At 47.0% G+C, this 26,450-nt stretch overlaps 4 protein-coding genes across 5 annotated transcripts in view; 2 read left to right on the top strand and 2 right to left on the bottom strand.

The window, feature by feature from the left end:
• Positions 1-14,321, top strand: part of LOC122614334 — a 41,415-nt gene extending 27,094 nt beyond the window's left edge. Inside the window, exons 3-14 of one of the 2 annotated variants that reach the window (XM_043788895.1) lie at positions 1,325-1,460; positions 4,615-4,823; positions 4,891-5,135; positions 6,835-6,907; positions 7,618-7,769; positions 7,834-8,041; positions 8,112-8,242; positions 8,366-8,519; positions 8,674-9,426; positions 10,359-10,658; positions 11,025-11,428; positions 12,242-14,321. In XM_043788895.1, coding sequence (XP_043644830.1) covers positions 1,325-1,460; positions 4,615-4,823; positions 4,891-5,135; positions 6,835-6,907; positions 7,618-7,769; positions 7,834-8,041; positions 8,112-8,242; positions 8,366-8,519; positions 8,674-9,426; positions 10,359-10,658; positions 11,025-11,428; positions 12,242-12,838 — 3,362 coding nt within the window. In that variant the 3' untranslated portion in view covers positions 12,839-14,321. Of the gene's footprint in view, positions 1-1,324; positions 1,461-4,614; positions 4,824-4,890; positions 5,136-6,834; positions 6,908-7,042; positions 7,089-7,617; positions 7,770-7,833; positions 8,042-8,111; positions 8,243-8,365; positions 8,520-8,673; positions 9,427-10,358; positions 10,659-11,024; positions 11,429-12,241 lie in introns of those variants that run through there. The other variant, XM_043788896.1, reaches the window with a different exon arrangement.
• A 1,031-nt stretch (positions 14,322-15,352) lies between these two features.
• Positions 15,353-18,568, bottom strand: LOC122613744 (RNA polymerase-associated protein CTR9 homolog). Its single transcript, XM_043788080.1, is given in 6 exon segments — positions 15,353-15,966; positions 16,034-16,491; positions 16,543-16,759; positions 16,825-17,977; positions 17,980-18,367; positions 18,429-18,568. Coding segments are annotated over 6 exon segments (2,814 nt in total). The 5' UTR covers positions 18,465-18,568; the 3' UTR covers positions 15,353-15,404.
• Positions 18,569-18,790: 222 nt separating this feature from the next.
• LOC122614599 (cuticle protein 16.5) lies at positions 18,791-19,710 on the top strand. Its single transcript, XM_043789204.1, has 2 exons — positions 18,791-19,266; positions 19,380-19,710. Exons 1-2 carry the CDS (start codon positions 19,261-19,263, stop codon positions 19,692-19,694), a joined length of 321 nt encoding a protein of 106 aa, XP_043645139.1. The 5' UTR covers positions 18,791-19,260; the 3' UTR covers positions 19,695-19,710.
• A 4,256-nt stretch (positions 19,711-23,966) lies between these two features.
• LOC122614555 lies at positions 23,967-24,596 on the bottom strand. Its single transcript, XM_043789118.1, has 3 exons — positions 24,519-24,596; positions 24,384-24,461; positions 23,967-24,324 (listed from the first exon to the last, which is right to left on the bottom strand). The coding sequence occupies exons 1-3, from the start codon at positions 24,556-24,558 to the stop codon at positions 24,215-24,217; spliced, it is 228 nt and encodes a 75-aa protein (XP_043645053.1). The 5' UTR covers positions 24,559-24,596; the 3' UTR covers positions 23,967-24,214.
• Positions 24,597-26,450: the final 1,854 nt, after the last annotated feature.

The raw sequence follows: 26,450 nt of genomic DNA, 5'->3' as shown, positions 1-26,450 counted from the left end.
GCCTCTGAAAGTGGCCAAAGAAATGGAAATCGATGTTTTCGGCTATTCTCAATTGGGCAATTCTCTTCATTCAGACGCAGAGCAGCGAATTATTACCGCAACAGATTCCAGTTTTCATCGCCATACCTATTCCAATAAATTGTATGCTTTCCATATCACCCATAGACCCAAACTGCTCCATCTGCATTGCGCATATGCCAATAATATAAATTCCCATTTTCATGCCGCCCGTGTGTTAATCGTTATAAAATGCCCATTAATCGAACGGAAACGCATTAAAGTAATTGAATTTCAGTACAAATAAACGGGAAGAGCAGAGCGCACATAGCCAGCTAATCTAGATAAATATTGATTAATATTTGGGAAGGCATTCAACGGCTCCCCCCAATCCCCAATTCCCAATGGGGGGCCCTCGCAATGAAGTTACTGGGTTCCACATATAGGCACGTACGACACGCCCTCTGAGGCCAGTTGTTTCTATTGCTGTTGCTGTTGGTGTTGCAATACAAAATATGGAAAATATAATTTGTATAATTACAATGCCTTCGTATAATACCGAATACCAATCAACAACAACACACTGCACAACACACCACCTCGAATGAGGTCTCAGTTGTTTGCGGGGGGCTCTTGGCCAGCAACACTCAAAGTAGAGAGGAGTCAAGTAAAGAGGTGCGATTAGTAATAAAAAAGGAGTTATTTCTTTTTAATGCATAATAAGCTTTAGAAGAAATTGCAAAAAAAATATTTAATTGCAAGGTATATTTGTCTACTTCGTGTCACGCGCCCATCTCCAAAAGGGCGACGACGAATTGAAGACCGCCCCGCCCCCCAGTGCGCCCCCCTGGGCGGCGGCACGCACAGCATGGAAATAGATGTCGCCGCAGTTGGGAACGGGAACCTCGCCCAAAACGACCTGGTCTGTGCGGAACTGCGGTGGAACGCGGCGCGCGGAGGCGCCACTCGCTGCGCTGGGGCGATGATGTCTCCATGTCGGAATCCGCACAATGGAGCTGACCGCCTGGCGCTTGAGCCCTTTCAGCGAACCCGCTTTATCATCAAAGGGAAATCAAGCTGTCAGTCAATTTATAGTTGTAGCCCACATACGGTGGACGATGGATAGAGCTCGGAGCTCGATTGAGAATGGAGCACTGGTGGCGATGTGGCGATAGGACCAGTCGGGTCAGAGGTCACATATTTCAATTAGGCGAAGCCGCAATAAAGCGAATAAAAGCATACGAAATGCGATAGCTGGGGAAAACTCCACTCATGGGGTACCTTGACCTGACCTATGCTAATTTTCCCATCCTTTTGCCTCTTGCAGGACCTCTTTCCGAGATTCTGACCGCCGTGGGATCCGAGGTGGCGCTGCCGTGCGATCTGGTGCCCGGCACTGGGATCGTCGACAAGGTGCAGCTGGTCATCTGGTATCGCCAGGGCAACGTGAAGCCCATCTACACGTAAGTTTGATTATATATTAGTTTTAAGTGATACATCTAACGTTACATATTAGACTTAACTTCATTTTACTTCATTTTGCACTACACCTTAAACACATTTAGAGAGATTGTTAGAAATTACTGGAAGAAGTATTTATTTTGCAATTTATCATAGGATTTGCTTCGACTTTTTAACGCAGTCATCTTCCTGGCGAAATCCCCTCCAAATCCCCGTAAGCCTTCATCGTCTCATCGCCCAACTTTGGGCTCCCACTCCCCTGGGATTTCACAGTAACGCCCCGCTAAAGTGTCAGCTAAATGAATTTCATTTAATATTTTCCAAAGGGGGGTGGGTAAGCCAGGGGTTGAGCTGATATTTCTCTGGAATTAGCCGAGGACCCAAAATGGATTTGACTTCGATACCGTTGGGAACGGCAGCCAATTATAAAGAAACTCCCGGTGTTGAGTGGGCGGGGGCGGTGGGCGAGGGGCGTGGCATCCACAAATCCATACCTAGGCAGCCAAAGTAGGCGCTAGCTCATTATAAATTCTATTAACGTGAGGCATTTATGTTGAATTTGACGATATAAACATTACTTACACAGAACCACCTACGTGAGGGGCGGGGGCTAAAAAATGCTGAAGGTGGGGTTAAGGTACAGAGCCCCGCCCCCTCTTCACCCAGCGCCTTATTAGCACTTGGAAAAATGCGTGTGTAGTATTTGGTAATATTAATTGGAGGGTCTTTAGGCCATTTTAAGTACCATACGATTGCTAAGTACATCATTGTAACAATTATTAAAGTGACAGCAGTTTCACATGTTTATTAAACAGGAATTTAAACTATATTCACTTTATTTATTGAACTTTGCCATTTTCCTGAGTGTCTAGCAAGCGCCTTGGCAATTTTTAACGAGCTCATAGGAAAAGAAAGAAAAGGCATTTTGTGAGGCAGTGTGCCAGGAAATGTCGCAAGTAATGGCGATGCGGGAGATCCTGCCACATGTGTATATGTATATATGCTGTGTATATGGTGTGTATATGGTGTACATACTATATGGTGTATGGACTGACTGATTGGCAGCAGCAATTCGGCTCAAAGGTCTCTCGTTGGCAACTTTATACTTTTGTGCCATTTTCCAGGAAAAGCCACGTAGGAAAATCCAAAGAGGGTGTGGTGGTGGAGGAGCAGAGAAGCAGAGGAGCTGCCTGCCAGGTGAAGTCGAGTGGAGTCTCAAGTAGACAGATGCGCAATAGACCAGAAATTGAATTTTATTTCATTTTCCATTAAAAGCGTTCGTCTGTTCTCGGGCACACAAATCGATGATGTCAAATCAAAGTGTCAAAGTTCGCTGCCGTAGAATGTGCACTCCTGTGGTCTCTGCGCTACAGTGTGCCCTCGATTGCAATTACCATTTGAGTTGGTGGAGTGGGGGGCACTTTTACGACCGCATAAAGTTGAGGTTTATGCAGATATCCCCTCTCCCTCCTCCAGCTCCACCGCTCTCTTGCTTCTCGCTTCTCGCCCGCATTTCCTCTTTATTGTTTTCCATCAATTTTAATTTGCTTTTCCCACACTTCATAAATTTTCCGCTTTGTGTTTGTTGCTCCACAGAGCGTTTTCTGGCTTGCTTGAACTTTCAATATGGCCAAAAGGCTGCTGGGCTGCTTGGCTGACTGGCAAAGGTCGAGAGATTAATTGCACGAGAAATTTGTTTTCCAATTGCCATGGATTACCCATGGATAACCTCTGTCCTCTCGCACTCACTGCGCTGCATAATTTAATTATGTTTAAAATCCATTAACAAATTTCCCATCCATCTTGTGCCACTTACTCCTGTTGTGTTCCATGGGCTGGGTTTTTTCTTCTTTTCGAGTGCATTTCTCGAAAGTGTGTTTGGAACTGGCTCCAATGATAAATCATCCAAAGTAGAATGGGGTCTATGATCTATTTAAGCTGTGGAATACTCCGGGAGCAATGGCTTTGAATTTGCTTATTTAAATTCAGTAAGTAAAACACAGTTTTGTTGTCCAAACTTCCCATAAGAGACCATAAAGCGGCAGCCTTAATATTGGTATATATTTAGTAAAATAAAAAACTTTAAAGAGCTACACGTGCTTTTTGTGGCATAAACACATTAGCCAACATTTAAATACTTTGTGGGCTCTTTAAAGCTACTTAAAAAGAGGGGGAGAAAAAAGCAAAAAAGAGTCCACAAAGAATTTAATTCATTTGGAAAACAAAGTGATATAAAAATTCAAGGAAATACGGAAATACAAAAATAAAATGGTAATCCGCTTAAGCCAAGAGCGAAATACAACAGGCCCTAAATTGATCAATTAATTAATTGAAGTGAACTATAAAATGAAAATGGAAAACACGATTTTGTGGGCCAAGTGGGCGTGGCACTGTGAGGGCGTTCTCGAAGGCATTTACATAAATAGCAAAAATGTGTTTCTGTTTTTTTTTTTTGCAGAGTCCTCACCCCCACAACAAAAAAAAGAGCAAACAAAGTGCTGAAAAGAGAAAAAAGAATAAAATGAAAAATCAAATTAAAAGCCTGAAACCAAATGAAATGCGACCATTTAAAAATGCTAAAAAATGTGGAGATAAAACCGAAAGCCAATGGAAATCAAAAGTTCTGTAAATGCACTTTACGATGCCGGGTTCTCTGATTTCGGATTGGGGCCTTTGGGCTGTGCTGACATTTAATGCGGCACTTTGTCAAAATGCATTGGACAAGGCCATAAAACAAAAGCGCTGGCCCATAACAATAAAAACAAAGTTCTTTTCGGCCATTCATGAAATCTATTTTAGTGCACAGTCCATAGATTGTAGTGTGGCTAAAATAGTTTGGCCCAAGGGAAAGCTAATTAGGTATTCCGCGTTCAGTGGATTCCCCGGATTTAACACACATTTCACTGTTGCGATGTTGTCTCAATTGCTTGGACAATAAAATCAATGAGCCAGGTTAACACAACTTGGCCTTTTAAGGCCCGGTAATTGTGGGTAATTGTAGGTGTGTATGGGGTATGGGGAAAACGTGTCAAAAGGGCTTTTATGTGTCATTAGTTTGCAGGGATAAGAAACTGAATGAAATCTACCAGTCATGCTTCATTTACAAGAACTATCACTATACGCGTTATTAATTATTTCTAATTGTGTTCTTTACAGCTTTGATGCCCGAGGTCGTCCGCTGAATCAGGGCATTCCTTGGGCGGATGAGAGCGTGTTCAACAAGAAGGCCCACTTCCACCACGACACCGATCCTCCTGCCCTGCGGATCAAGAACATCCAAACCGCCGATGCCGGACTCTACAAGTGCCGCGTGGACTTCCACAAGTCGCCCACTCGCAACTGGCGCATCAATGTCACCGTGCTAGGTGGGTTCATCATATGCAAACTTCCCTATGCACACAGCGCCAACCTATTGCCATTGCCACTCCACAGTTCCGCCCACCCAACTGACCATCCTGGACCACCGCGGTGCCGAGATCCGGGACCAGACAGCAGGACCCTACCTGGAGGGCGACAGCATCGACCTCACCTGCCTGTCGAGCGGCGGAGTTCCGCCGCCGCGCGTCTCCTGGTGGCGGGAGCACGCCCTGATCGACGACTCCTTTCAGGTGCTGCCCGACGGCTCCGTGCGCAATGTCCTGCGCCTCAAGAACATCCAGCGGAAGGATCTCCTAACGGTAAGTCATCCACCGCTTTTGGACTGTTTGCCCCAACTGTCGTAAGCCATATTTACGGCCCGCGCACAAAGGGCCTTGTGGCACAATGGCCCTGCCCCCCCCCAACTGTTCTGGCCATCAGTGCTGCCACTGGAATAACACTGCGAACTAAGTCATTCTCAGTCTTAAATCTATCATGGGAGACTTGCCTGAATGGTAATAGCCAGATACGCAGCTCTGGCTTGCAACCCCTTGGGGGCCCAGTTGGCCATTTATTTTCGGGCGGCCACAATGGACGACTTGGTCCGTGGGCCTCCGTTAATGACAGCGCTCCGTGTGGCAAGCGATGCCGCACAATGGCTAATAGAAATCAAATGCAACCGCCTGCATTGGGAATTGTTCCCTCGGTGGCTTGTGCGGCTTACCCTCCCTCCTTCCCCTGGAGCATCCCCTTCCCCTTGGACAGCAGCAACTTCCCCCCGGAGAGGAGCCCCATTCTACTGTTCGAGACTGCTCTGTTCTGTGGATTCTAAGCCGGATTTTTCCTTGGTCCATGTAATGAACATTATTGTTAGACAGCGCTAATCCTGCCATTCAGATCTTGGTTTCCGTTCAACCAGCCAGCTCCACTCCGCTCCACGTCCAACAGCAAATTGTAAGTCGGTCAGGTCTTTTGTGCCACAGATGAATGGCTCGCCACAGATGAGAGGCACCACTTGAGGTTTGTTCATGTAATACCCAAAGTTATTAGCTTACACTAAGCAGCTGATCTGGAGCGGCGCTCTTGAGCGATTTTAAAGTCAAAATATTGAATATGAAGTATATGTACATGTAAGCTAAGAACTGTCTCAGTATTCAGATTCCAAAGTAAAGCATATATTCACTTAATCAAAACTAAAAACTCCAATGCGAGATTTTCTGATGATGAATATATATGATTGAATATATATTTAAACCAACTCAACTGTTAGTTAAGCTGATTAAGCCTTGCAGCAGTATAGCGGCCAACTGTAAGTACCGAAAACGAGTTAAAGCGATTGTGGCAATGAACTGTGGGTATTGTATCTACATATGTAGGGATCAAAAACCATTTGGTGTCACAATAAACACCTAGCTGTATCAATGAGCCACTGGCTGACAGAGGACTTCCTCTCGACCCCCCACCGGTATCCAAGTATCTCCACACAACGCTCGGTATTCTTGTGTAACCGAATAGAAATTTATGACCTAATTTTCCAATCGAAACGAGACTTGCGCTGCGGCGAACCCAAAAGTTATGCAAATATTTTTATGGCCCGACAGCGTTACACTGTTCGTTTGGGCCAATAAAATGTCCGCTATGTATATGTATCTATATAGGTATATATGGTTGGGACCAGCCAAGAAGTATCGCATTACCAGCTGGGGAATTTATGATATTGATACTTGCATTCGCCGACCTTTTGAACTCTTTGTGGCTGCTCTCGGTTTCTGTCTCCGGCCGAAAGCATAATTGATTAGGCTTTGTGGACTGCGGACTGCTTTTTGGCCAAAATGTTTGTGTGCGTGTTTGCAGCACATTTGCCGCAATTAAAATTAAATGTTCAGCGGGATGATTTATCATCGATGCTTCCATGGAATGCGCTATTATTAGTGAAAGGCAATTATTGTAATGAGCATAAATCATCGCGTTTCATTGTCTAATTGTTCTCGCCTCTCTGTTTCCCCACCTCCATTTCAGATGTACACCTGCCAGGCGAGCAATGGCCACGTGGTTCCGGCGCTGACCAAGAAGGTTATCCTCGACATGAATCGTAAGTGTCCTTTTTCGAAAGGCTTTTAATAGGAAGCCATGGTGCCCCAGTGGTGCCCACATTTTGTATAATTTTTGCGGCCACCCAGCAGCAGGTTAGCAGTTCAAGGTCAGCATTCAGGGATTTTGGGGCCATTGTTTGTGTTTTAGCTGCTGGGCGTGACATTTTCATGGAAATTAATGTAATTAAAGTTTTGTCATTCTGCCGCAAGGACGCCCGACCACCTAAACCACCCAAACCACTCGCACATTCATCCACATCCATGCATTTATGGTTATGCGGGCGGATTCAGGTGGTTTTCAGCTGGTTTTCAGGTGGCTTCCAGGTGGTGCGGCGCGCTATGCTAATCGCATTGTGGGTCCCACGGGTGGCACATCCAGTGATGGGCATAATAAAATGTGTCATAAATAATGAACATTTCCATAAAGGCTGGTTGGTTTATAGATGGGCAGGAAATTAAGCGGCATCCTTGTAGCTGCGCAATGTGCGCGATGTCCTTGTGTGCCAATAACTCAATTTCACCATGTTAATCAGCGACCACTACGCAGTATTTTAAATTAGCTCAATGAAACTAGTTTCTACTATGTACTTTAAATATTTCATTAATTCAGCTATGTCATTCAACATGGGAATTAACTTGGTTTTTAGCTTATACAGCTGACTTACAATTAGTATGGTTAAAAATGGAATTATTTTGTATTTTCCTGCAGTTCCGCCCTTGAGTTTGCTTCTGCAAGGCCTCAACCACGCCGTGATCGCCGGAACCCGATCCCACGTCACCTGCACGGCAATCGGAGCTCGTCCTCCGCCGGAAATAATCTGGTCAAAGGCGGGCCAGATTGTGCGTGGAGCCACCTCCTCGGTAAGTGCCCACTCAATGGGGCATTCAGCGGCGAACTTGGCTAAATATGTTCCAAATCCCACAGACGTCCTCCGATGGGAACACAACCATATCGGAACTGATGCTGATTCCCGTGCCCGAGGATAATGAGCGCCAGGTGGTCTGCTCCATTTCGCTGAATGCGGGGATTACCTCCCAGCAGCTGCACGAGGGCCACACCACGGTGATGACCACGCTGGGCAATGGACACACCGGACTCTATCTGAAGGACTCCAGGGTGCTCAATGTGACACGTAAGTGGAGTGTGCCCCAATGTGGGGAGCGCTTTAAGCCGTAACTGAATGCGACTGTTCTGTTATGCAGATGCACCCATTGTCAACCTGAATCTGGGCGCCCCCCTCGATCCGGATAATCTGCTCAAGGGCACCGATGTCTACTTGGAGTGCGACGTGAAGGCGAATCCCGCGATTACACGTGTGGAGTGGTACCACAGTGTGAGTGCAACTTCTTCCTTACTTTGCTATTTAATCAGGAACTCGCTTTAGAGTTTTCATTAAGTTGCATTTCACTGACCGCAGGACAGCCAGTAATTGCATATTTGCTTTCTTCTCTCGCAGGACAAGCAACTGCACTCCTCGCGCGGCATCATCATCTCCAACCAGACCCTCGTCCTGCAGGGCATCTCCAAGTCCTCGCACGGCCAGTACTTCTGCAGGGCCACCAATCTGCAGGGCAGCGTGTCCAGCAACGAGGTCTACTTGGATGTGAAATGTAAGTGCTCTTCCACAGCAAAGAATCATGGGGAAGTTACTTTCTGACTTACTTAGCTATTTACCTTACTTATATGTGATATATAGAGATATATATTCAGTAGATATTCTGTTGTTACTCACTGTTTTTTTCCTGTGCACTTGCTCCCCTCCAGATCCCCCCGTTTGCAAGTCGGAGTCGACGATTATACGTGCTGCGCTCAAGCAGACAATCAACATCACCTGCGAGGTGGACGCGAACCCAGTCGATAATCTAAATTACAAGTGGCACTTCAACAACTCGCTGGAGAGCCTCATCGAGCTGCCCCAACTGGGCCAACTGGGTGCTCCGGTGATGCTGGCCCCCGGATCGGACCTGAACGGATATTATCAGCGCAGCAAGCGGAAGCACTCGCACGGAATGCAGCAACGCCTGCTCCACGGCAGACATGGACGCATGGCGGCGGTGCGGTTCGAGGATGAGGACGAGGACGGCGGGTATGGCGAGTTCGAGGAGTACGGCGAGGAGCTCGGCCAGCCCTTCACCCAGATGGTCTACTCCAACATGGTGCACAAGAACCACGTGGAGAGCAGCAAGCAGCAGCAGCGGAAGCAGCTGTCCCCTCAGCAACAGCAGCAGCAGCAGCAGATGCAGCAGCAGCAGATGCCATCCGGCGGCTCGTCCGGAGACAGCCATTCCCCCTCCGGCGGCGTCCTTCAGCTGGCGGAGCGCAAGCGCCTGGTGGCCCTGCACAAGCAGCACCATCGGGGCGGCATGGCCACGCCCCCGACCACCACCGCTGCGCCCCCGCTGAACAACGTGTACAGCTACCACGTGGAGAGCTACGAGAGCTTCGGCGCCATTTCCTGCGTGGCCAGCAGTCCGATGGGCCACAGTGCGCCCTGTTGGTATCACATCCAGCCGGCAGGTGAGTCCCAGTCGAGTGCTCCAAGTCCGGAGCTGAAAAATTCAAGGGGCGGACTCCGGAAATCAGATAGCACGGATACCCTTCTTGGGGGTATACAACTTGAGCAGTTAAGTCTGTTCTCAACAGTTTATTAGGAAGGTATAAAAAGCAGAGGTTATCTATTTCAAGTGAAGTCAAAGGTAGTGAGCTAAAAGTTGGCATTTATATATTTTAAATTGTTATAAAGGGTATGCGAAAGAAATTAAATAATTGCAAACGGCCAACGGCCAACATGTTGACTCGATGCGGCTGTTGGCCTGGCCAGTAGATAATTGTGGCACGCAGCACGTACGACGTACGTACGGCTAGCGGCGAGTGAATCTCAGCGCGTTATTTACCTTTGACCGGATGGGCGAGGTGGTTGGGGCAAAGGACACCTACCTCGACAGCAACACCATCAGCATCCTCTGCTGTCCCCGCTTTCCATTCCGTGACAGCCATAAAAGCCATGTTTACCGACGCCATCTGCATGTTTGCCGCGCTGATGTTGCCGCTGCCTGCCACTGTGTTGCAAGTTGCAACTACTGCAATCTGTGTGCGCACCGATAATCTGATAATCAAATGCAATAAATTGCCAGGGCACATCATTTATTTATAAAACCCCCGCCGACCATGGCCCGAAAACAAGCGGCGCTTTCGGTTCGTGGCCACAGGAAAACAGCTTGAAAGGCCATCAGCCCAGGGTGTCCTGGACATGGCAACTGGAACTGGGCCAGGAAGCCATCAACAGGCATTCAGTTGGGCAGATGCAGTGGGGATTGCCAATTTACTTTAGCTTATAATAAATATTGAGTAAAGGTATAGTTGTAAGTAAAAGTATTTTAAAGAAGAGGCTTAGCCATTTGCTATCTCAAGTTGTTTATTTACCAAACTTGCAACTCTTTCCACACCAGATCTTCCCGAGCCCGTGAAGAACTGCACGGCCTTCAACGCCACGGCCAACTCGCTGCAGATCCAGTGCATTCCCGGCTACGACGGGGGCATTCCACAGCACTTCCACGCCCAGATCTACGACGAACTGACCAAGCAGATCCTGTACAACGCCTCGTACAAGTACGCGGAGTTCACGGTGAAGCGTCTGCCCAGCGACTCCGCGTTCGTCATCCGGGTAACGGCGGTGAATGCCCAGGGAGCCAGCAAGGTGGCATGTCGTCTGCGAGGACGCACACTCTCGGCTCCTCTGCTGCGGACAGGTGAGTTCAAGTGCCGCAGAGATGTGTCACTTCTAGCCATAATTTGTAGGCCAAAGTGGACACACAAGATGAGCCCATTTCATAAATAATCTTGGCATTTCATTGGTAAAAGCACTTTGACAAATTAAATCAATTTAAATCTTTAATGTATTCAACATTGAATATTTTCGCACAAAATGTGTTTATCTAGATATTTGAAGTGCCAACAAGTATTTTATTAACCACTTTGGCCATTTTAATTGGCCCAATTCGATTCGCGGCGAGGGCAACACTCTCGAAAATTGGGTTCATTGTGTCATCGCGCCGCCTACTCGTGTTCAGCTTTTCACATTTTCCCGCATTTTCGCATTTTGACATTTTCCGCAGCCTCATCGACGGCGGTGCTGGTGCAACTGACACCCCTGCTGGGCGCCCTGGTGGGCGTGGTTGCCACACTCATTCTGGTGGCCATTTGCGTGGTGATCGTCATCAAATTCCGGAGCAAGCGGGGCGGCAGGCGGCATGGGACGGGCGCGGATGCCACCACCACGGAGGCGGACAAGGGCAGTGCGGAGCCGCTGTCCCGCAACATGGGCAGCCACTCCAGCCTCGAGGACAAAAATCCGGACGTGGTGCCCCAGGAGGCCAACAGCGAGGACGAATTCCACCAGGAGGAGAAGGCCTTCGACCGATTGAATATGGAATCGCAGCGGATTTTGTACACCCCGCCGACGCGGATTAACACCGCCTCCCCGCCCCCGCCCTCGCTGTCGCCCACCTTCGGCAAGCAGGTGAATACACATATATGTACATTTTCACCGATTTCCCATTGCCGATTTCCCACATATTGAGCTCATTGTGAATGGCTTACCGCGCTGCTGAAGCGGAAACGCGCAGTGTTGCCGACTTTCAGGCTGTCGGTTGAAAAGAGACTTTAAATGCGTTAAATTAAAAGTGGGGGAATGATCTGAGGATTTGGAGCAGTAATTTGATTATCCCTTTGCTTGGAAACTCGCTTGTCCCGTGTTTTCCATTCTCCATTTTCCCGCCAATTAGCCAAAAACCGTAAAAATTAGACAAATTAGTTTCGTTGTTTGCCGCAGCAACAACAAGTCCAACTTTTCCCCTCTTTTGCTTACAATTTTATCATTGTTTTATATCATTTTTGTTCCCTTTTTTTTCCTTTTTTTTCCGAAGGTTTTGTGGGTAGGGGGGTGGCATCATATTTTGATGAGCGAATGCCAGTCGTCGGCGGCAAAAGTTCAAAAATGTTTAGCTTTTTGTTTAGCTTGGCTTTTTGTGAATGTTCGTCCGGCTGAGAGTTGCTAACAAGCTCATTAGAAGTTCTTGGTGTTTGTGTGGGTCAGTTTGGGAACTTTTCGATTAGAAATTGTTTTGTCAGCTCTTGTCATAAATGCAGGTTCCAAAAGGTTGCCGAAAGTCCTCCACAAAGTTTGCGGCGGGTCACAAAGGGCAACTAGTTAGAGGCTGAGAAAAAATCAAATTAGTTGCCTCTATTTTGAATTGGAAAAGTAATTACACTTCAGTTTATCGATTATAATTTTCAGTTCAACTAACTTGCCAACTTCTCTTCTCTTCCGCAGTACGGTGAACTCTCGCTAACCACGAACCCCGCCTTCAGCCTGTACAACACGCCCCAGCGCGCTCCCGCCGTTCAGCGACCCGTTTACACCGCCCCGCCGCCCCTGCTGTCCACGCGGACGCCCCCGAACATCTACACCCGCATCCCGGGCCGCGGGGGCGGCGGTGGCGGAGCAACGGTCACGGCGGCCGGAGTCGGCGGCGGCTATCACCTGCCGGCGTACGAGACCCGCACCTCGCCCACCTCCCCGTACGGCTCCACCACCACCTGCACGATGCCCCTGCTGGCCGGCCAGTCCAATGGCTCGCTGCAGAGCGGCGGAGTGGTGGGAGTGAACGGACTGGGTGGCCTGGTGGGCGGTGGGGCATGCAACACGCTGCCCCACCCCGGCAGCCTGCACGTGGGCGGCATTTCGGCGGCGCTGACCAGCTCGGTGACCAGCGGCAACATCACCATCGGCGCGGCACAGTCGCTGCTGACGTCGCCGCGCTCCCAGACGGCCACCTACAGCACCACCCTCGGCGGGGGGGTGCAGTCGCCCCTGCTGATGGCCGGCGTGGGCGGCGGCGGCGGGAACTACGAGACGGTGAGCTCCTGAGAGTTAGCCAAAGAGGACATCAAGTGTCAGATCGTGTGCATCGGGGGCAGCAGTACGTGCACCACCAGCACCTTGGGCGCCGAGCGCACCACCATCGTCTAAGGAGTCGGAGGAGCAGTGGGGCAGTGGAGCGGAGGTAACTGAATCCCAAAATCTGTATTATAGTAGTTAAGCTGCATTGAAAACGCGACAAGACTTCCACACAAATGGAGCAGCAGGAGCAGATGGAAAGAAATTAGGTTTAAGAAATCATAGATATACATAGATGTAGCCTATGTTTACTGGACTTAGCACTGCTTTCGAGACCCGACTAAAGTGGAGCAAGTGGAGGCCACAAGGAGTAGCATTTATTTAATTTACCACTGTGTACTGTACAACTCAATTCTGTCTTTGTGCGCAAAACAACATTATAACATTATTATAATAATAACAACTAACGAGTGGAATGGAATACTTCAGTGAACACAATGAGCTATGCTTGTGAAATTATAGAGAAGCTAGTTTAAACTTCGAACTAAGAGATTTACGGAATCGCAACTAGTTAAGCTATAGATGTGTATATATGAAACTTAAACTAGGATCAGGTCAGCTAATACTTAAACTAGTTTACGACTTAGCCACTTAATGTAGCCTAAACTAAATTGAACTTAGTTAGTCACATTGCGAATCTACGAAAAGACTATCCCCCTGATCATATGTATGATCATATATATGATAAATAACAGAATTTAATGGCATATCTCTATATCGACATAATACATATAGCACAAACCGCAGCAGCGCAGCCCACAAGGAATCTGAAATAGGCGCAAACTATATAAATAAAGGGTATATCGATGCGATACTACAATACGATATGGTGTGGAATGAAGTGTATAAGTACTTGTATATGGGCATCGAATCATATTTTGTTAAGTGTGGTATGAAATTTTATAAGCATCTGTTGTCGAGAACTTTATCAAATCTATATAGTACGAGTATATAAATGATCTGTATGTATCCATGATTAAGCTGCGCGCAAAACCAGTTAAAAACAAAAGTTCAATGTGTCTCCGCCTACCACCAACTGCCCAAAGAAAAGCCCTTTACCAATTTTCCCATTTTCCAATTCAAAGTAGTCGCTCTAAGGTCAAACTCAAAGTTTTCCCATTTACTGATTCTTTCCACGATCGCGATCAAGATTACGATCAAGATCACAGCCCTCCCACCATAAGAAAAACCAACATCGAAAGTGCTTCTTCAATGACAAAATCAAATCAAATTGAATTGTGAATTGTGACTCGAATTATAAATTGGACAAAACGAATACTTAAGAATGAAATTTAATTTAGCAGCTAAGAACTTTCGACACACATATAAGGTTAGGCGATAATTTATATTTTCTTAATTAACCCTTGTTTTGTAAGCGAATTAAGTATTTATTTTCCGAACAAGCATCATTCTGTTTCATTTAGTTCCCTTCAATGTAAAGCAAGTGAACACTTAATATTGCAAATGACGAAAAACAAGTGAAAATAAGTGAACAAAAATAAAGAACAAAATGTGTATTAAAACTGAAGTTGTTGTGCTTATTTTTAAAAAAGGGACAATGAATATTTGCAGCCATATTACAAGTGAATAAAAAAGTCTCTACAGTGAACTCCATGGGCGCTCGGACAGCTCGTTGCCCCTGATTTATTTGGAAATATTTTTCATAATTTGCGGCAGTGCGGGGTACAGACACCCGTAACAAGCCCATTTCACCACAGGACATGAGTAGTGTGCGCATATTTGTCCTTTTGGCAGGACACGCAATACACTTTTGGAATTAATTAACGCTACCCCAGACGCCAAAACCACTCAACCACCCAAAAAGGCGCCCTCAAACAAAGCAACCACATGTGTGAGTGGCTGTGGAGTGGTGCAGGATGGATGGATGAATGGATGGATGGATGGATGGGTGGATGGATGGGTGGCAGGACGGAGGGTGATGGGTGCTTGTTTGTTTGTCCACATCCTGCGGCGAAACTTGTCACAGACTAATTTCGTGTCTCAGCTCATAAATTGATATTAATGAGCCGCCGCCCCATCCACGAATCATTTTTCGCGTTTGCCTAACGAATATTTAACTTTCGGTTGAACTCAGTTCGGTTTCGTTTCGTTTGGTTTGGTTTTGGTGTTCGGTTCGTTAGATTCCCTGACAGTTACAAAGTGGCAGTCAAGTAGATGCGTAATGCGAGCAGGACACCAATGTCCTGCGGCTCCTTCGACAAGAGTTGACATTCAAATGAACATGTGTGTGCTGCTCCCTGCTCCCTGGTGGTGGAGCACATTTCCACTCGGCTCCCCAGGGAGGAACTGTCGCATTTCGTGTAGCAGCAAATTGAATGAATATTTGGTGTTTGCCACAGGAAAACTACTCGCTGGTCGGTCAAATGTTACGAAATTGTAAATTCATTAACGGCGTTTAGGTAATAAATTGGGTAAATAGGTGATATTCATTTGCTTTATTTAAGTAATTCACTAGATGCACTAGTTTCATGCTGTTTTAGAGAGTTATCATATCCGAAAACTAGTTGCAAAAGGTTTAATCGCTATTCTGATTAATAACTATATCATCGAGCCCTCTCTCTGTGCAACTGTCGTCTGAGCTATCATCATCCGTATCTATGAATTCCCTCGACTTTGGTTTTTTGAGAGAGTCGAGGTCCTGTTCCTTGGCCGCAGCTCTTTTGCGGCTCTTCTTTTTCGCGCTTCCATCCTTGGATTCTTTATTAGCTTTCCGCCCTTTCTGTTGATTTTTCCTGCCACGCCCATTTCCCGTTGGTTTCTTGGCAACTTCAGGCGGTAAAGGTGCGGTAAGGATCTTCCTGGCGCGTTCCAGCACCTCCATTCGTTGCACCCTCTGATGCTCGCGCAGGACTCGCTCCTCCTCCTCCCGCTGCCGAGCCTGCAGACGCAGTTGCTCCAAGTGGGCCTGGTATCGCTGGTTCTGCAGCCGAATGCGGTCTTCTGCCGATGCAAGCGATTCGCGCACGCGATCTTGCTTAACCACCAAGTCGGCCATTAAGTTCTGACATTCGTTGGCGCACTTCGCAGTCGCATGCACCGAGATTTTGGGATAATTGAGATTTAAATGGTAAAAATAACTAAAAAAGGGGATATGTGTATTGCTCTAGAACCGATTAAAGAAGCTGCATTAGTGCTTAAGCTTACATGTATGCCACCTTGAGCTCCTCCTCGATGCTCTGGAGCTCATGCAGTTGGGGGCGTGGAAGAGCCAACGCTTGATCAGCCTCCTTCTTGATCGTCAGGGCCAAGTTAAAGATCACAAATGGATCCTGGGGTGCCAAGTGGCGGACTTTGAGCAGCCACTTCTTGGCTTGCCGGGTACTGCCCTCGTCGTACAAAGCCTTGGCCAAGTAGTGCATGACGTCCACACAGTTTTTGGGAAGAAAGTCCTTCAGACATCGCTCGTAGGTCTGTATGGCCAGCCTGTATTGGCCACGTTCGAGCGCTATGTGGGCCGAGTTCAGTATGGCGGGAAGACACTTGTTCCCAGACTCGATAATCTGCGTAAAGATGGCAGCACCAGCTGATAGGTTTTTGCAACTGCTCAGCACAGCTCCGATGCCGTTGGCTGCCCACAGGTTCCTGGGATTGCAATCGAGCACCTGCCAAATGCCATATTAAATATTAGTAAATATTATATTTATGTATCTTACTGTTCCAAAGAAGTGAAGGGCTTTTTCTTGCTGTTTGCGGGCCGCTCTGAAGTTTCCTCCAGCCATCCAAGTCTGCAACTTCTTGAGACAGAAGTTGCCCATCGCCATGGTGACATAGGTGTCCTTGAACTTGGACTGGCTGGCAAGGATCATGTTGTAGTTGAAGGTAGCATACTTGTCCAGGCTCAGCCTGTTGAAGCAGTCGCCCATATAGGTTCTAAAGTAGACCCAAAACCATGATATAAAGTACTTTATACTAAATAAGTTACAATTAGGACCCACCTGGCTGTCAGACTGGAGTTGTCCTCGTTCAGGACATCCTTGAAATACTCGATGGCGTGGGAGAGCTCGTTCTTCTGCATCGCCATCACCCCCAATCGCAAATAGCAGTCGTAGTAGGTGGGATAGCCCTTGATAATGCCCTTGTAGTTCTCCTCGGCCAGGTCGAATCTGTGCAGCTCCTCCAGAACTAGACCGCGATTGTAGTGCAGTGTGAGCAGATTAGTTGTCTTGTGATCGCCATTCGAGGTTCTGCACTTGGAAAGGGCCGCGTCGAGGGTTTCGAGTGCCTGCGATGGCATTTGGGCCATCAGCTGGCTGTTGGCCAGGTTGTTGAGCCACTCAATCGGTACGTGATGTCCCTGAGCCGAGTAAATGGAAATGGCCTTCTGGTAGGCACTGACGGTCTGGGCCCAAAGCCGCTTTTGCTCGCATGCAAATGCCAGGCTCAACCAGCTGTTGTAATCCCGGCGACTTTGCACCACCTTGACTAGCATCTCAATGGCCCTATCGACTTGTCCCGGGGATCTTTCCTCGAGATATACTTTGGCCAACAGTCCCATTACCACGGGCTCGTCGGGTTCGTGCTGGAGGAACGCCTCCAAACAGGCCTTGGCTCTATGGAGTTCGCCCTCAGTCAGATACATTTGGGCCATGCCCACATAGGGCAGGACGTATCCTTCGGGCGCGACTTTCACTGAGAGCACATAAAATTTCTTGGCCGATTCGAGTTGCCCTGTGGCGTGGTAACTCTTGGCTATCTGGAAGTAGTTCAGCGACTCCATCTGCTTGCTGTCGGTGGACCGAAGGGCGTTTCCCGCCAGACACCACACCATTTTATGGTTCCCGTCCAAGTAGTACAGGCTGGCGAGGATGCTGAGCACATCTGGGTTGTGCTTGTTTAGGTCAAAGGCTGCAGCCAGCAGTATCTTGCCCTCCTGGTAGGTCTGCTCCTCGCGTTGGTTCAGCTTTATTAGAGCCAAGCCAAGCAGGGCGTTCTGACACTGAGCGTTGTACTCCAAAGCGAGTTGAAACGACATACGAGCCTTTTCCAGTTCACCCATCATCCGGAAGCAGTGCCCAATGCCCACCCGCACGTCCACCGGTCCTTGGGGCTGGATCATCAGGACACTCTTGAAGTAGCCCAGAGCCCCACATAATCCTGGCGGTTATAGGCCAGGCACGCTCGTCCTATCAGAGCCAAAATGTTCCTGCGCTGCTTCCGGAGCACGCGGATGAACAGGGCATCGGCCTCCTGGGCTCTGCTGGACGAGAGCATCCAGAGGTAGCCCTTGGTCACCTGCAGGTGCGGATCCTCCCGCTGGCCCAGGCTGTCCAGCTGATCGAAGTTGTTTATTGCCATGGCCTGGTAGGCCGTCCGGCACTTGACTCTCTTGAAGGCATGGTTGGTGTGGTGGGCAGCCAGCAGGGCGTAGGCCTTGGCCAGGTCGTTGTCGTAGGAGCTATACGGAGTCGTGCACTTGGCAATGCCCTTCTCCAGGGTCCCCTTAAAATCGGCCCACTTGCCAATAGAGTAGAAGTCCAGCTAATGTGAAATATCAATATATATATATTTCTGTCTGCAAGTTGAGAAGTGAAAAACTCACAGCTTCCTGAATGTAGGTACTCAACAGCTTTTCCATTTTGCACCAGCAACTGATTTTGATTGTAGGTAACACTTGGCTTGCAATTAATCAAGAATTTAAGTCTTTAGTCAATGACAAGCTAAGTGGCAGACCGAGAAATGGGTTGCCAACATAAGTAAAGTTGTCACATATTAACATACAAGTGTTGGTTAAGATCACCAGTAATTAGGTTATAGTTCAACCTTAGATTCATTAATTTTTTTCTTACAAAGAAATCGTTTTACAAAGTTATAAAATACCAAACTCTATTCATTTATAACTTGTATCATATCTGCTTTGGTATCAATGCTTTATTAATAGTCTATGCAATGTCAATGCCAGGGTTACAATTGAAATCACTTCGATGACGTAAATTACAGTGATTGCCATCCACTTACGCTTTCAATTCGAGCGTAATTATTTCATGATTCCGAGGCGACTTCGGTTCGTTCAGCGCGATTATCGAAGCTTTTTACTCGCATTTTTCCCTTTTTTGCTTGTCACCAAAAGTGCCCCAAAACAATCATTACTGTCAGTCAGCCAGTCAGTTTGTCAGTCCCACCGCCTTCTTTTAGGCCAATTGTTGTCGCAGTGTAAAAATAAACAAACATTCCGCCGCACAATGGTAATCCATTCGACATGGCTCGCCCGGATTAGCTGCTACCAAGTTCACATCCGCTTGTTGTGGGCAACTTGTTCTTAAGATCTCCGTATCTTTGGCTATAAAAGCCTCGATGCGAGTGGAGAACAGCATCAGTCAACGCACCTTCAGTCTCTCAGATCGTTCGTCGCCCAAAAACCCAAAACAATCAACATGAAAGTAAGTTTGGCTGGTTTGGAGTAGCTAAGGGATGTCCTTCCGCTGGAACCCCACCACCACTATCCTTTGATCCTGGATAGCCCTTTTAATGTCATACAAACTATCTTCTGCAGTTCCTCGTCTGCTTGGCTCTCTTCATCGCCGCCGCCCAGGCTCATGTGGTGGCGCCCGCCGTGGCCACCTACTCCGCTGCTCCGGCCCTGACCTACGCCGCCGCCGCTCCTGTGACCACCTACTCGGCCGCCCTTCCCCGCGCCTACTCCGCCTACGCCGCCCCCTCCGTCTATGCCGCCCCCTCCGTCTACGCCGCCCCCTCCGTCTACGCCGCCCCCTCCGTCTACTCCTCCTCCTATGTGGCCGCGCCCTCTGTGTACTCCTCCTCCTATGTGGCCGCCCCCGCCGTCGTCTCCACTCTGCTCAAGAAGTAAAGTGCTCAGATCGATCAAATGAACTTTGTCAACGATATTGAACTATGAAATAAAGCTGTGAATTCACGAAACAAACAAATGACTCATACATATATCATATATCAATTGTATATAAGGTAATGTAGTAACAATCCTTTGAGCGAGTCCTTCTGCTCGGCACTGGCAATGGCACCGGCACACCTGGAAGCCCCAAAGTGTTTAGGGTTAATTCGTTGGCATACATATTTTATTTAAACTCGGTGGCTGGCCCAGTTAGCAGCCAGTTGGGGCGTGTGGTTCATGTTGTGGCATCCGCCCGCCCGTTAATGTTATGCAAATGAATTACGAGTCGACTCGACTAGGATTGTGCCATGTTCAGGCACGTGGCTAACACACACACACACACACATACATTGGAACGCACATATAATCCCTGCAGGGACGTCCCATGAACAGGACCAACAGCAGGACCTTGAGCCAAGTCCTGGAGTTGAGCTAATTTATTGATTGCTCCGTAATGCACTTAGACGCTGGAGCAGGAATCCCTATTTTTGGCCCGTTTTCGATACACTTCCGGCAGACGATTATGCAGAACAACAAAAGTTTTCCCCGCTACATTTCCGGGGAAAAGTTTAGCTCTAGCCTAAATCACTTACAGCCCAGTCGGAAAACAAGTGTTGGCATGTCGAAAAATCAGAAGCCCTTTCTCTCCCTGTGTGTGTGTGTGTGTGTGTGTGCTGGGGGAGAGGGGGAAAAGTTTCGAAAGTTTTTCGGCACAAGAGCAACAAGCAGCAGTCAAAAGTTGCGAAATCTAGATACCAATTCATCTACGGACTGCGCAACAAAGTCCTTGACTTTCAGCTGAAAGTTCTAAATAATTAATCAACAATTTACAACGTTTGGCCCGGTAAATATTTAATTAACCATTTGCCAATGACATTTTGAAAAATGTACAAACACAGCATCTTGCCCCAGTGAGTGCTATCTCTCAGCGATTGACTTGGCAAATAAATTATTTAGCAGTCAACAGACAATTAGGATTGTTTTGCCTGTGGGGCGGGGGGAAAATCAAGGGGTATTCTGCATAAATAATCTATGGCAAGTATTGTCGCATTGTCGGCAATTAAGTGACCAGGGTAAAAGATTATTTGTACTACTGTTATGGAAAACAAACAAACAAATTGCCCGGAATCACACGGACATGAAAGACGACGAATTTAATCCAGGATCTTTTGTGCATTGCCACTTCAGACGTCAGGTCCTTGATTGTCTCAGTGTTTTTATTTTTTTCGCATTTTATTTTAGACAAGGACGTGACAATCCCGGCACAAGTCGCCATTGTCAATGGCATTTCCAGCACAAGGAACAAAAGGGAAACCAGAATCGCTTCCCCCGCCCCGCCCCGACCAGCTTCTCCCATTTTCCTGCCACTTGAGACGCAGCCAAATGCCCCAGGACGTGTTTGATATGCACTCCATCCTGGCAGGGGCTTAATTACAATGGGAAGCCCAACAATACAACAATATTTCGAGGAGCCCACGAAATCTATGGCAAACAACGTCCTGCAGATGCGGCAGATGAAGAGGGAAATGAAAACCGGATTATACGAGTGCTTTCCAAAAGCGGCTTTCCCTCTCCCTTTCTCTCGTTCGATTCGATTAAACCTGAAGCGCCCTTCAAAATCCCGCCGAAATCGGTAATAGAAGTTCAAGAGGATGCAACTCCGCTGCAACTTCAAATTTTGCCATATCAAATATCAAAATCCCATTCTAACTAGCATTACCAACGAGAATGATGAAGGCAGCATTAAAACCTTACCCTTTTTCCGCTTTTGAATAAGTAAGTAGTTGGAAAATATTCCTCTAAATGCGTATAAATTTCAAACTGATAACTCTTGCATATTGTTGGCCCGGCTTTAAATATGCATTGCATTTTAAATATGTTTTTGCTACTTCAACTCCGCAGTCCTTCTGCTCAAATGAGCCAGAATTCCGTGATGAAGTCCCTGTGATGAAAACTCCTGCCTTTCCGCTCGGCTTTGCGTTTAAATTAATAAAACATTTAGCCAGCTTGAGTACACGCACACTTTCCTGAGCAAACAAACTAAAATTAACTAAAAATGTTGAGAGTGGCTGAAAGCTGCAGCAGAAACATTAAGCAAACAGCCCAAAAGTATGCTTCAACTTTGGGCATTACATAAATTCCACACACCCACACCCACACACCCACTCCCACCCACACACACAAAGCCCACTACAAGTGAAGGCAACAAAAGCACATTAAGGCTTAGATAGCGTGGGGAAGGGGAGGGGAAGTCCGGAAAAGAAGCTAACAAACAACCATAACATTTATCACGAACACTTAAGTAGACGCAAAAGGGGGAAAATTCGGGAAAATTCAGGAAAACCCGGCAAAGTCAGGCCAAACTGACGCGCTGCTGGGCGGTTTGTTAAATCAATTTGATAAACTGTCAATAATGAGAAATAATTTAATGCGCAGCCTCCCAGTCAACCGGATGGCTTGGAGCTCGGAAAACAGATTTTCCCCCCCCCACCCATCTTTGTCATAAGCAATTATGATGAACTTGAGCTGGATTTTCCCCGCTTCTCAACAGATTTTCCCCCATTGCCTGGCTGGCTGTGTTCGCTATTAGCACTTGCTGAAGCTAAGACAAATTTTTGGTTACTTGGACAAGCGAAAGCCGAGATTTATCAAAGATATCACCGAGATGGACCAGTCAACAATAACGCAAAGTGTCAACAGAAGACAACAAAGCTGGGAAAACTGGGGAGGGGAGGGGCACTGGATATGGCAGAAGAGAAGATGAAAATGCCAAGGAAAAACGGGCAAGAACAATAGCAGCAGCACCGGCAAAAAAGTGCGCCTAACAAAGGGGAATGCCAATAACAACATATTTTACATACCGCAAAAGTTTAGTAAGCTATTTGTCTTGAAAAGGGTTTATACTACTACAAATATGGTTAGAAAAATGTAAAAAAAATGCAATTCAAAGAAGTTAAGATGGGTCAGTTATTCAATGTCATCAGGCATAAAATTATTACAAAATATTTAGCTTAAATAGTGGCCCTTTTTTCTCAGTGATGGTTGTCTTCTTTGGTGTGGAGCATGGGGATTGGGAGGCCATACAGCAGGGGGTTGCAGGAATCCTCTGACGACACTGGCGATGTCTGTGCGTGCGTGGCTCGAATCCTTTTGTGCGGGCTGTTGGAAACGACCTTCATAAAACAAACACGCCGATAATGAGTGAACAGTCGTTGCTTGTGCTGCCTGTTCCTGGAAGGAGAGGGTCCTGCGAGGGTCCTGGAGCGGGTCCTGAACCACATTTGGTGCCAGGCCACGGATTGGAGCTACCTCCCTTTGCCTTTGTGAGTGCAACTAACTGGGCGATAATCGGCATTTGATTTGGTGCCGGCGAAAACTTTTCTTAAGAGTCTACCTCTATGCTAGGCGCGGGTTTTCCCCGCACATTTTCCGAATTTTCCGCATTTGCTCTCTCTCCCATCTGCGACAGCTGATTGTGAAGCCAACTCCAGCTCTGCTCTGGCCTGAGTTATGTGATAAAGGCTTTGTCGAGGCCTCCGGCAAATCGAATTCGGCCTGGCGAAATTTTAAGCCCGAGAATTCCGGAAGAGGCAGCCTTTGCCTTTGAACGGTAATGATGTGTGCCCCCGTAAATGGGTTACGGATAATTGTTGCGGTTTTCGTTTTCGGTTTTCTGTTTTCTGTCGGAGGTTTGAACTCCTGAACTGTGGACCGTTAAGGCCGGAAAATTCATTTTAAGCTACTAGCAGTTGCGATGGGTATTATCTAGCCTACTAAGTGAAACACTCATCGGGAAATGCGATTTAAAGAGTTCCAAAGTTTGTTTTACCCTTTACCCGCTTTGGCCTTTGCTCAGCTTTAATCTAATAATGTTTCAGCATTTTCGAGATTCCTTTTAGACATTACCTTTGTTGAACTCTTTTTCTCTGTGCCCGAGCGGCATTAAGCCAGTTAAGGAGCGGAAGTCATGTTGGCTCCGGCCTGCCACGCCCACCTGCCAGTACGCCCACCGCTTGCCGCCCACCTGCTAAATTTGCATAAAAGATGCTTTTCACTTTGCCAGCCAAAGAAATGAAAACTCGGGCTGCAAATATCTCAGGATGGCTGGCTCCGCTTTTTGTTGCCTGCCTCGGTTGCCTGGCAGCCGAGGGAAATAAAATATTTTTTGGCAAAGGAGAGCTAAACGGTGAGGGGCGCAGGGGGAGGGAGGACACGCGAATGGAAAAGGGAAATAGCAACACATGGAATTTTCCGTTTTTGTAGGGTTTCATTTTTTTGTTGTTTCCCTGTTGTCGTGTGGAATTAACTTAGCGGAAACGGAAATGGAAAATGGAGAATGGAGAATGGAAATGAAAGCTGCTGCACAGAGGCATATGGCCAGTGTCAAGGCCCAAGAATGATGGCCGACAGCTGTTGTCCTTCTGTCCCGCTGTCCTCTATCCTTTGTCCTTTGATATGAGTTTCCTTGCATTTCCCGGCTAATCAGCCACTGATAGCAGAGTGCTTTGCTGCGGCTCGGATGCCTCCTGGAATCCTCTCGAATGGGGCCTCAAGATTTGCCAGTAATTGCAGCAGTAAATGAGGAGTGCTGGCCGGGAAAATGAGTTTTCAGTTGGAAATACAGCTCGTTTTTATTGTATCGCTCACTTAAGCAGCTGAGCATCAGCCAAGTCAAGGTGGCCACCACCATCATCAGATTGTTATGAGCTTGTTCTTCCGGGGACACTAAACGGAAATCACTTAACACTTATGTAGCTCCGTTTTTAGAGTTTATGTCCGTACCTCCTGGCTCTGTAAAGTTCCCACTGCCGGCCATTGCCATTGTCTATAAAAACTTTACTGTTTCGTTGAATAGTTATGCCAGCACTGGCTCCCATTCACTTTATTTCACTATTCCCCAGCTCAACTGGGTGCTGCGAAACAGCTGTTTTGCTATCTTTATCCAGGCATTTATGTGGCTTTATCGCTAAGTGAATTGGCCATAGAAACCCAGACGGCAACTCGGTCAGTTTCGCCTGTCATGAATATGCAGTTCCATGCAAGTAAGCCACGTTGATTCCCTGCAAGTGATTAGTTCTGGAATATCGATAGCCACGCTGCTCAGCAAATATTTCAATTCAAGGCGTACATAATTGTGGACTGTGTGGACTTGCAACCCGTATCTCCATTTCACTTTCAATTGCATGTGGCGATATAATTTCATTGAGTCATCTATTTATAGTGGCTCTTACCTCACTCACCTGGCCCCGCCCCCCCTCAATTCGGCAATTGTTACTGTTATTGAAGGCGTTGCTGTTTATCATTTGCCGCATTGCATGACTTCAGCTAGTATATCAATATCTGCCGGCAAGCGCCTTACTCCGATACCCCGATACTCCAGATACCCGAAGCCCATTCCAAATATTTGGCTGCCATCGACACGTCGAACTAAGGAAAGCCGGCGGAGGGGCTAATAAAAGCCAAACTTGCATTTATGGCCAAAACAAACAAATATTATTGACAAAATTATTGCCGGCGCCCAAACAAAATGGAAAGCGGATAAAATGCTGTTTGTTTTGCTGCACATTCGTGACTCTTTTTTACTCGAAGGGTTACAAGGCGACAGGCTTTGGGACAAATCAACTGCAGTCCTAGCCTTGAATTCCCAGGCAATCGATTTTGGCCAAAAAGTGCCGCTTGCCGCATGAAATCCACATCTGTGCAGTTCCCAACATTTTTTTCGGCTTCCGTTGGCTTGACGGCAATATCCGCCGGATGTGACATTTGGTTTCCTGTTGCGGTGAATATCTATATCTATACTCCATATAGGTGTTCTGGTATAACTACGCCAATTAGAGATTGGTACTCAAGTTATATGACTAAAACCCTATTTACCACACTTTATATTCAAAAGATAGGTAAGTCGTGTAGCAAGTTATTACACATTAGATGAAATGTGTGTCACTCCTTTCAGCGAGTGAAGAGTGAAGCGCGCTGAGCACATGATGTCAAAGGCTCATTTCACTTATTATTAGCAATTTCGTAATTGTAATTCAGCAATCTCCTCCCTTGGGAATGTGTCCTCTTCAGCTTGCCAACTTGCCAAGCTCTTGGGGCGAAATAAAACGAAGCATTTCACGATGCAGAAGTCATGTCAAAGGAGGGCTGAAGTGGGTTTCCATACGCGATGTAAGGAAAGCCACATAAATGTTTTCTTTCTCCAGCTCCTTCGCATTTCCCGCTACCGCTTCTTCAGCGTCCTTTTTCTTTTTCTGTTCCTTTTCCTTTTCAATGAATGATGAATGATGAATGCTGGATATCTTTCAGTCTTCGTGCCTGAGTTTTCTTTGGGAGTCGTAATGAAATTAAATATTTAAGCTCGCAATGCCTGAATGGACGGCGGGGGTGGGGGCAAAATGGAAATGCGTGGAAAAGCGGAAAAGTACTGCAAAAACGACACAAAGCACACACATAACTTTGTGCCTTATGTTTCACAACATGCTGTGGTTTTGGCCCAACTGAATTGCATGACTGGGGATTAGGATTTGGATTAGGGATGCGCAGCACTTCAGACTCTCAGACTCGCCAAATGCAACAATGCAACTATGCAACTGCAACATTTGCAGCTGCCACTTTCGGATTAAGCCAACTACTGCGGCATTACGAAACGGTGCCAACGTCATCATAATCAACTTTATCCTGGACTTTTCCTCTCTTTTTTTTCTACACTTTTCC

The sequence above is a fragment of the Drosophila teissieri genome, chromosome 2R, assembly GCF_016746235.2.
Source record: "Drosophila teissieri strain GT53w chromosome 2R, Prin_Dtei_1.1, whole genome shotgun sequence".
NCBI classification, from domain to species: domain Eukaryota; kingdom Metazoa; phylum Arthropoda; class Insecta; order Diptera; family Drosophilidae; genus Drosophila; species Drosophila teissieri.
The sequence above is the reverse complement of the archived record's forward strand: the minus strand, read 5'-3'. Positions and strand labels throughout refer to the sequence as shown.

Coding starts and splice junctions, on each gene's coding strand:
- LOC122614555 (XM_043789118.1), bottom strand. CDS start 24,558: ATGGCAATGGCCGGCAGTGGGAACTTTACAGAGCCAGGAG. Junction 24,462..24,518: donor GAACTTTACAGAGCCAGGAG/GTACGGACATAA, acceptor ATTTCCGTTTAG/TGTCCCCGGAAGAACAAGCT. Junction 24,325..24,383: donor GCTGATGCTCAGCTGCTTAA/GTGAGCGATACA, acceptor TTTCCCGGCCAG/CACTCCTCATTTACTGCTGC.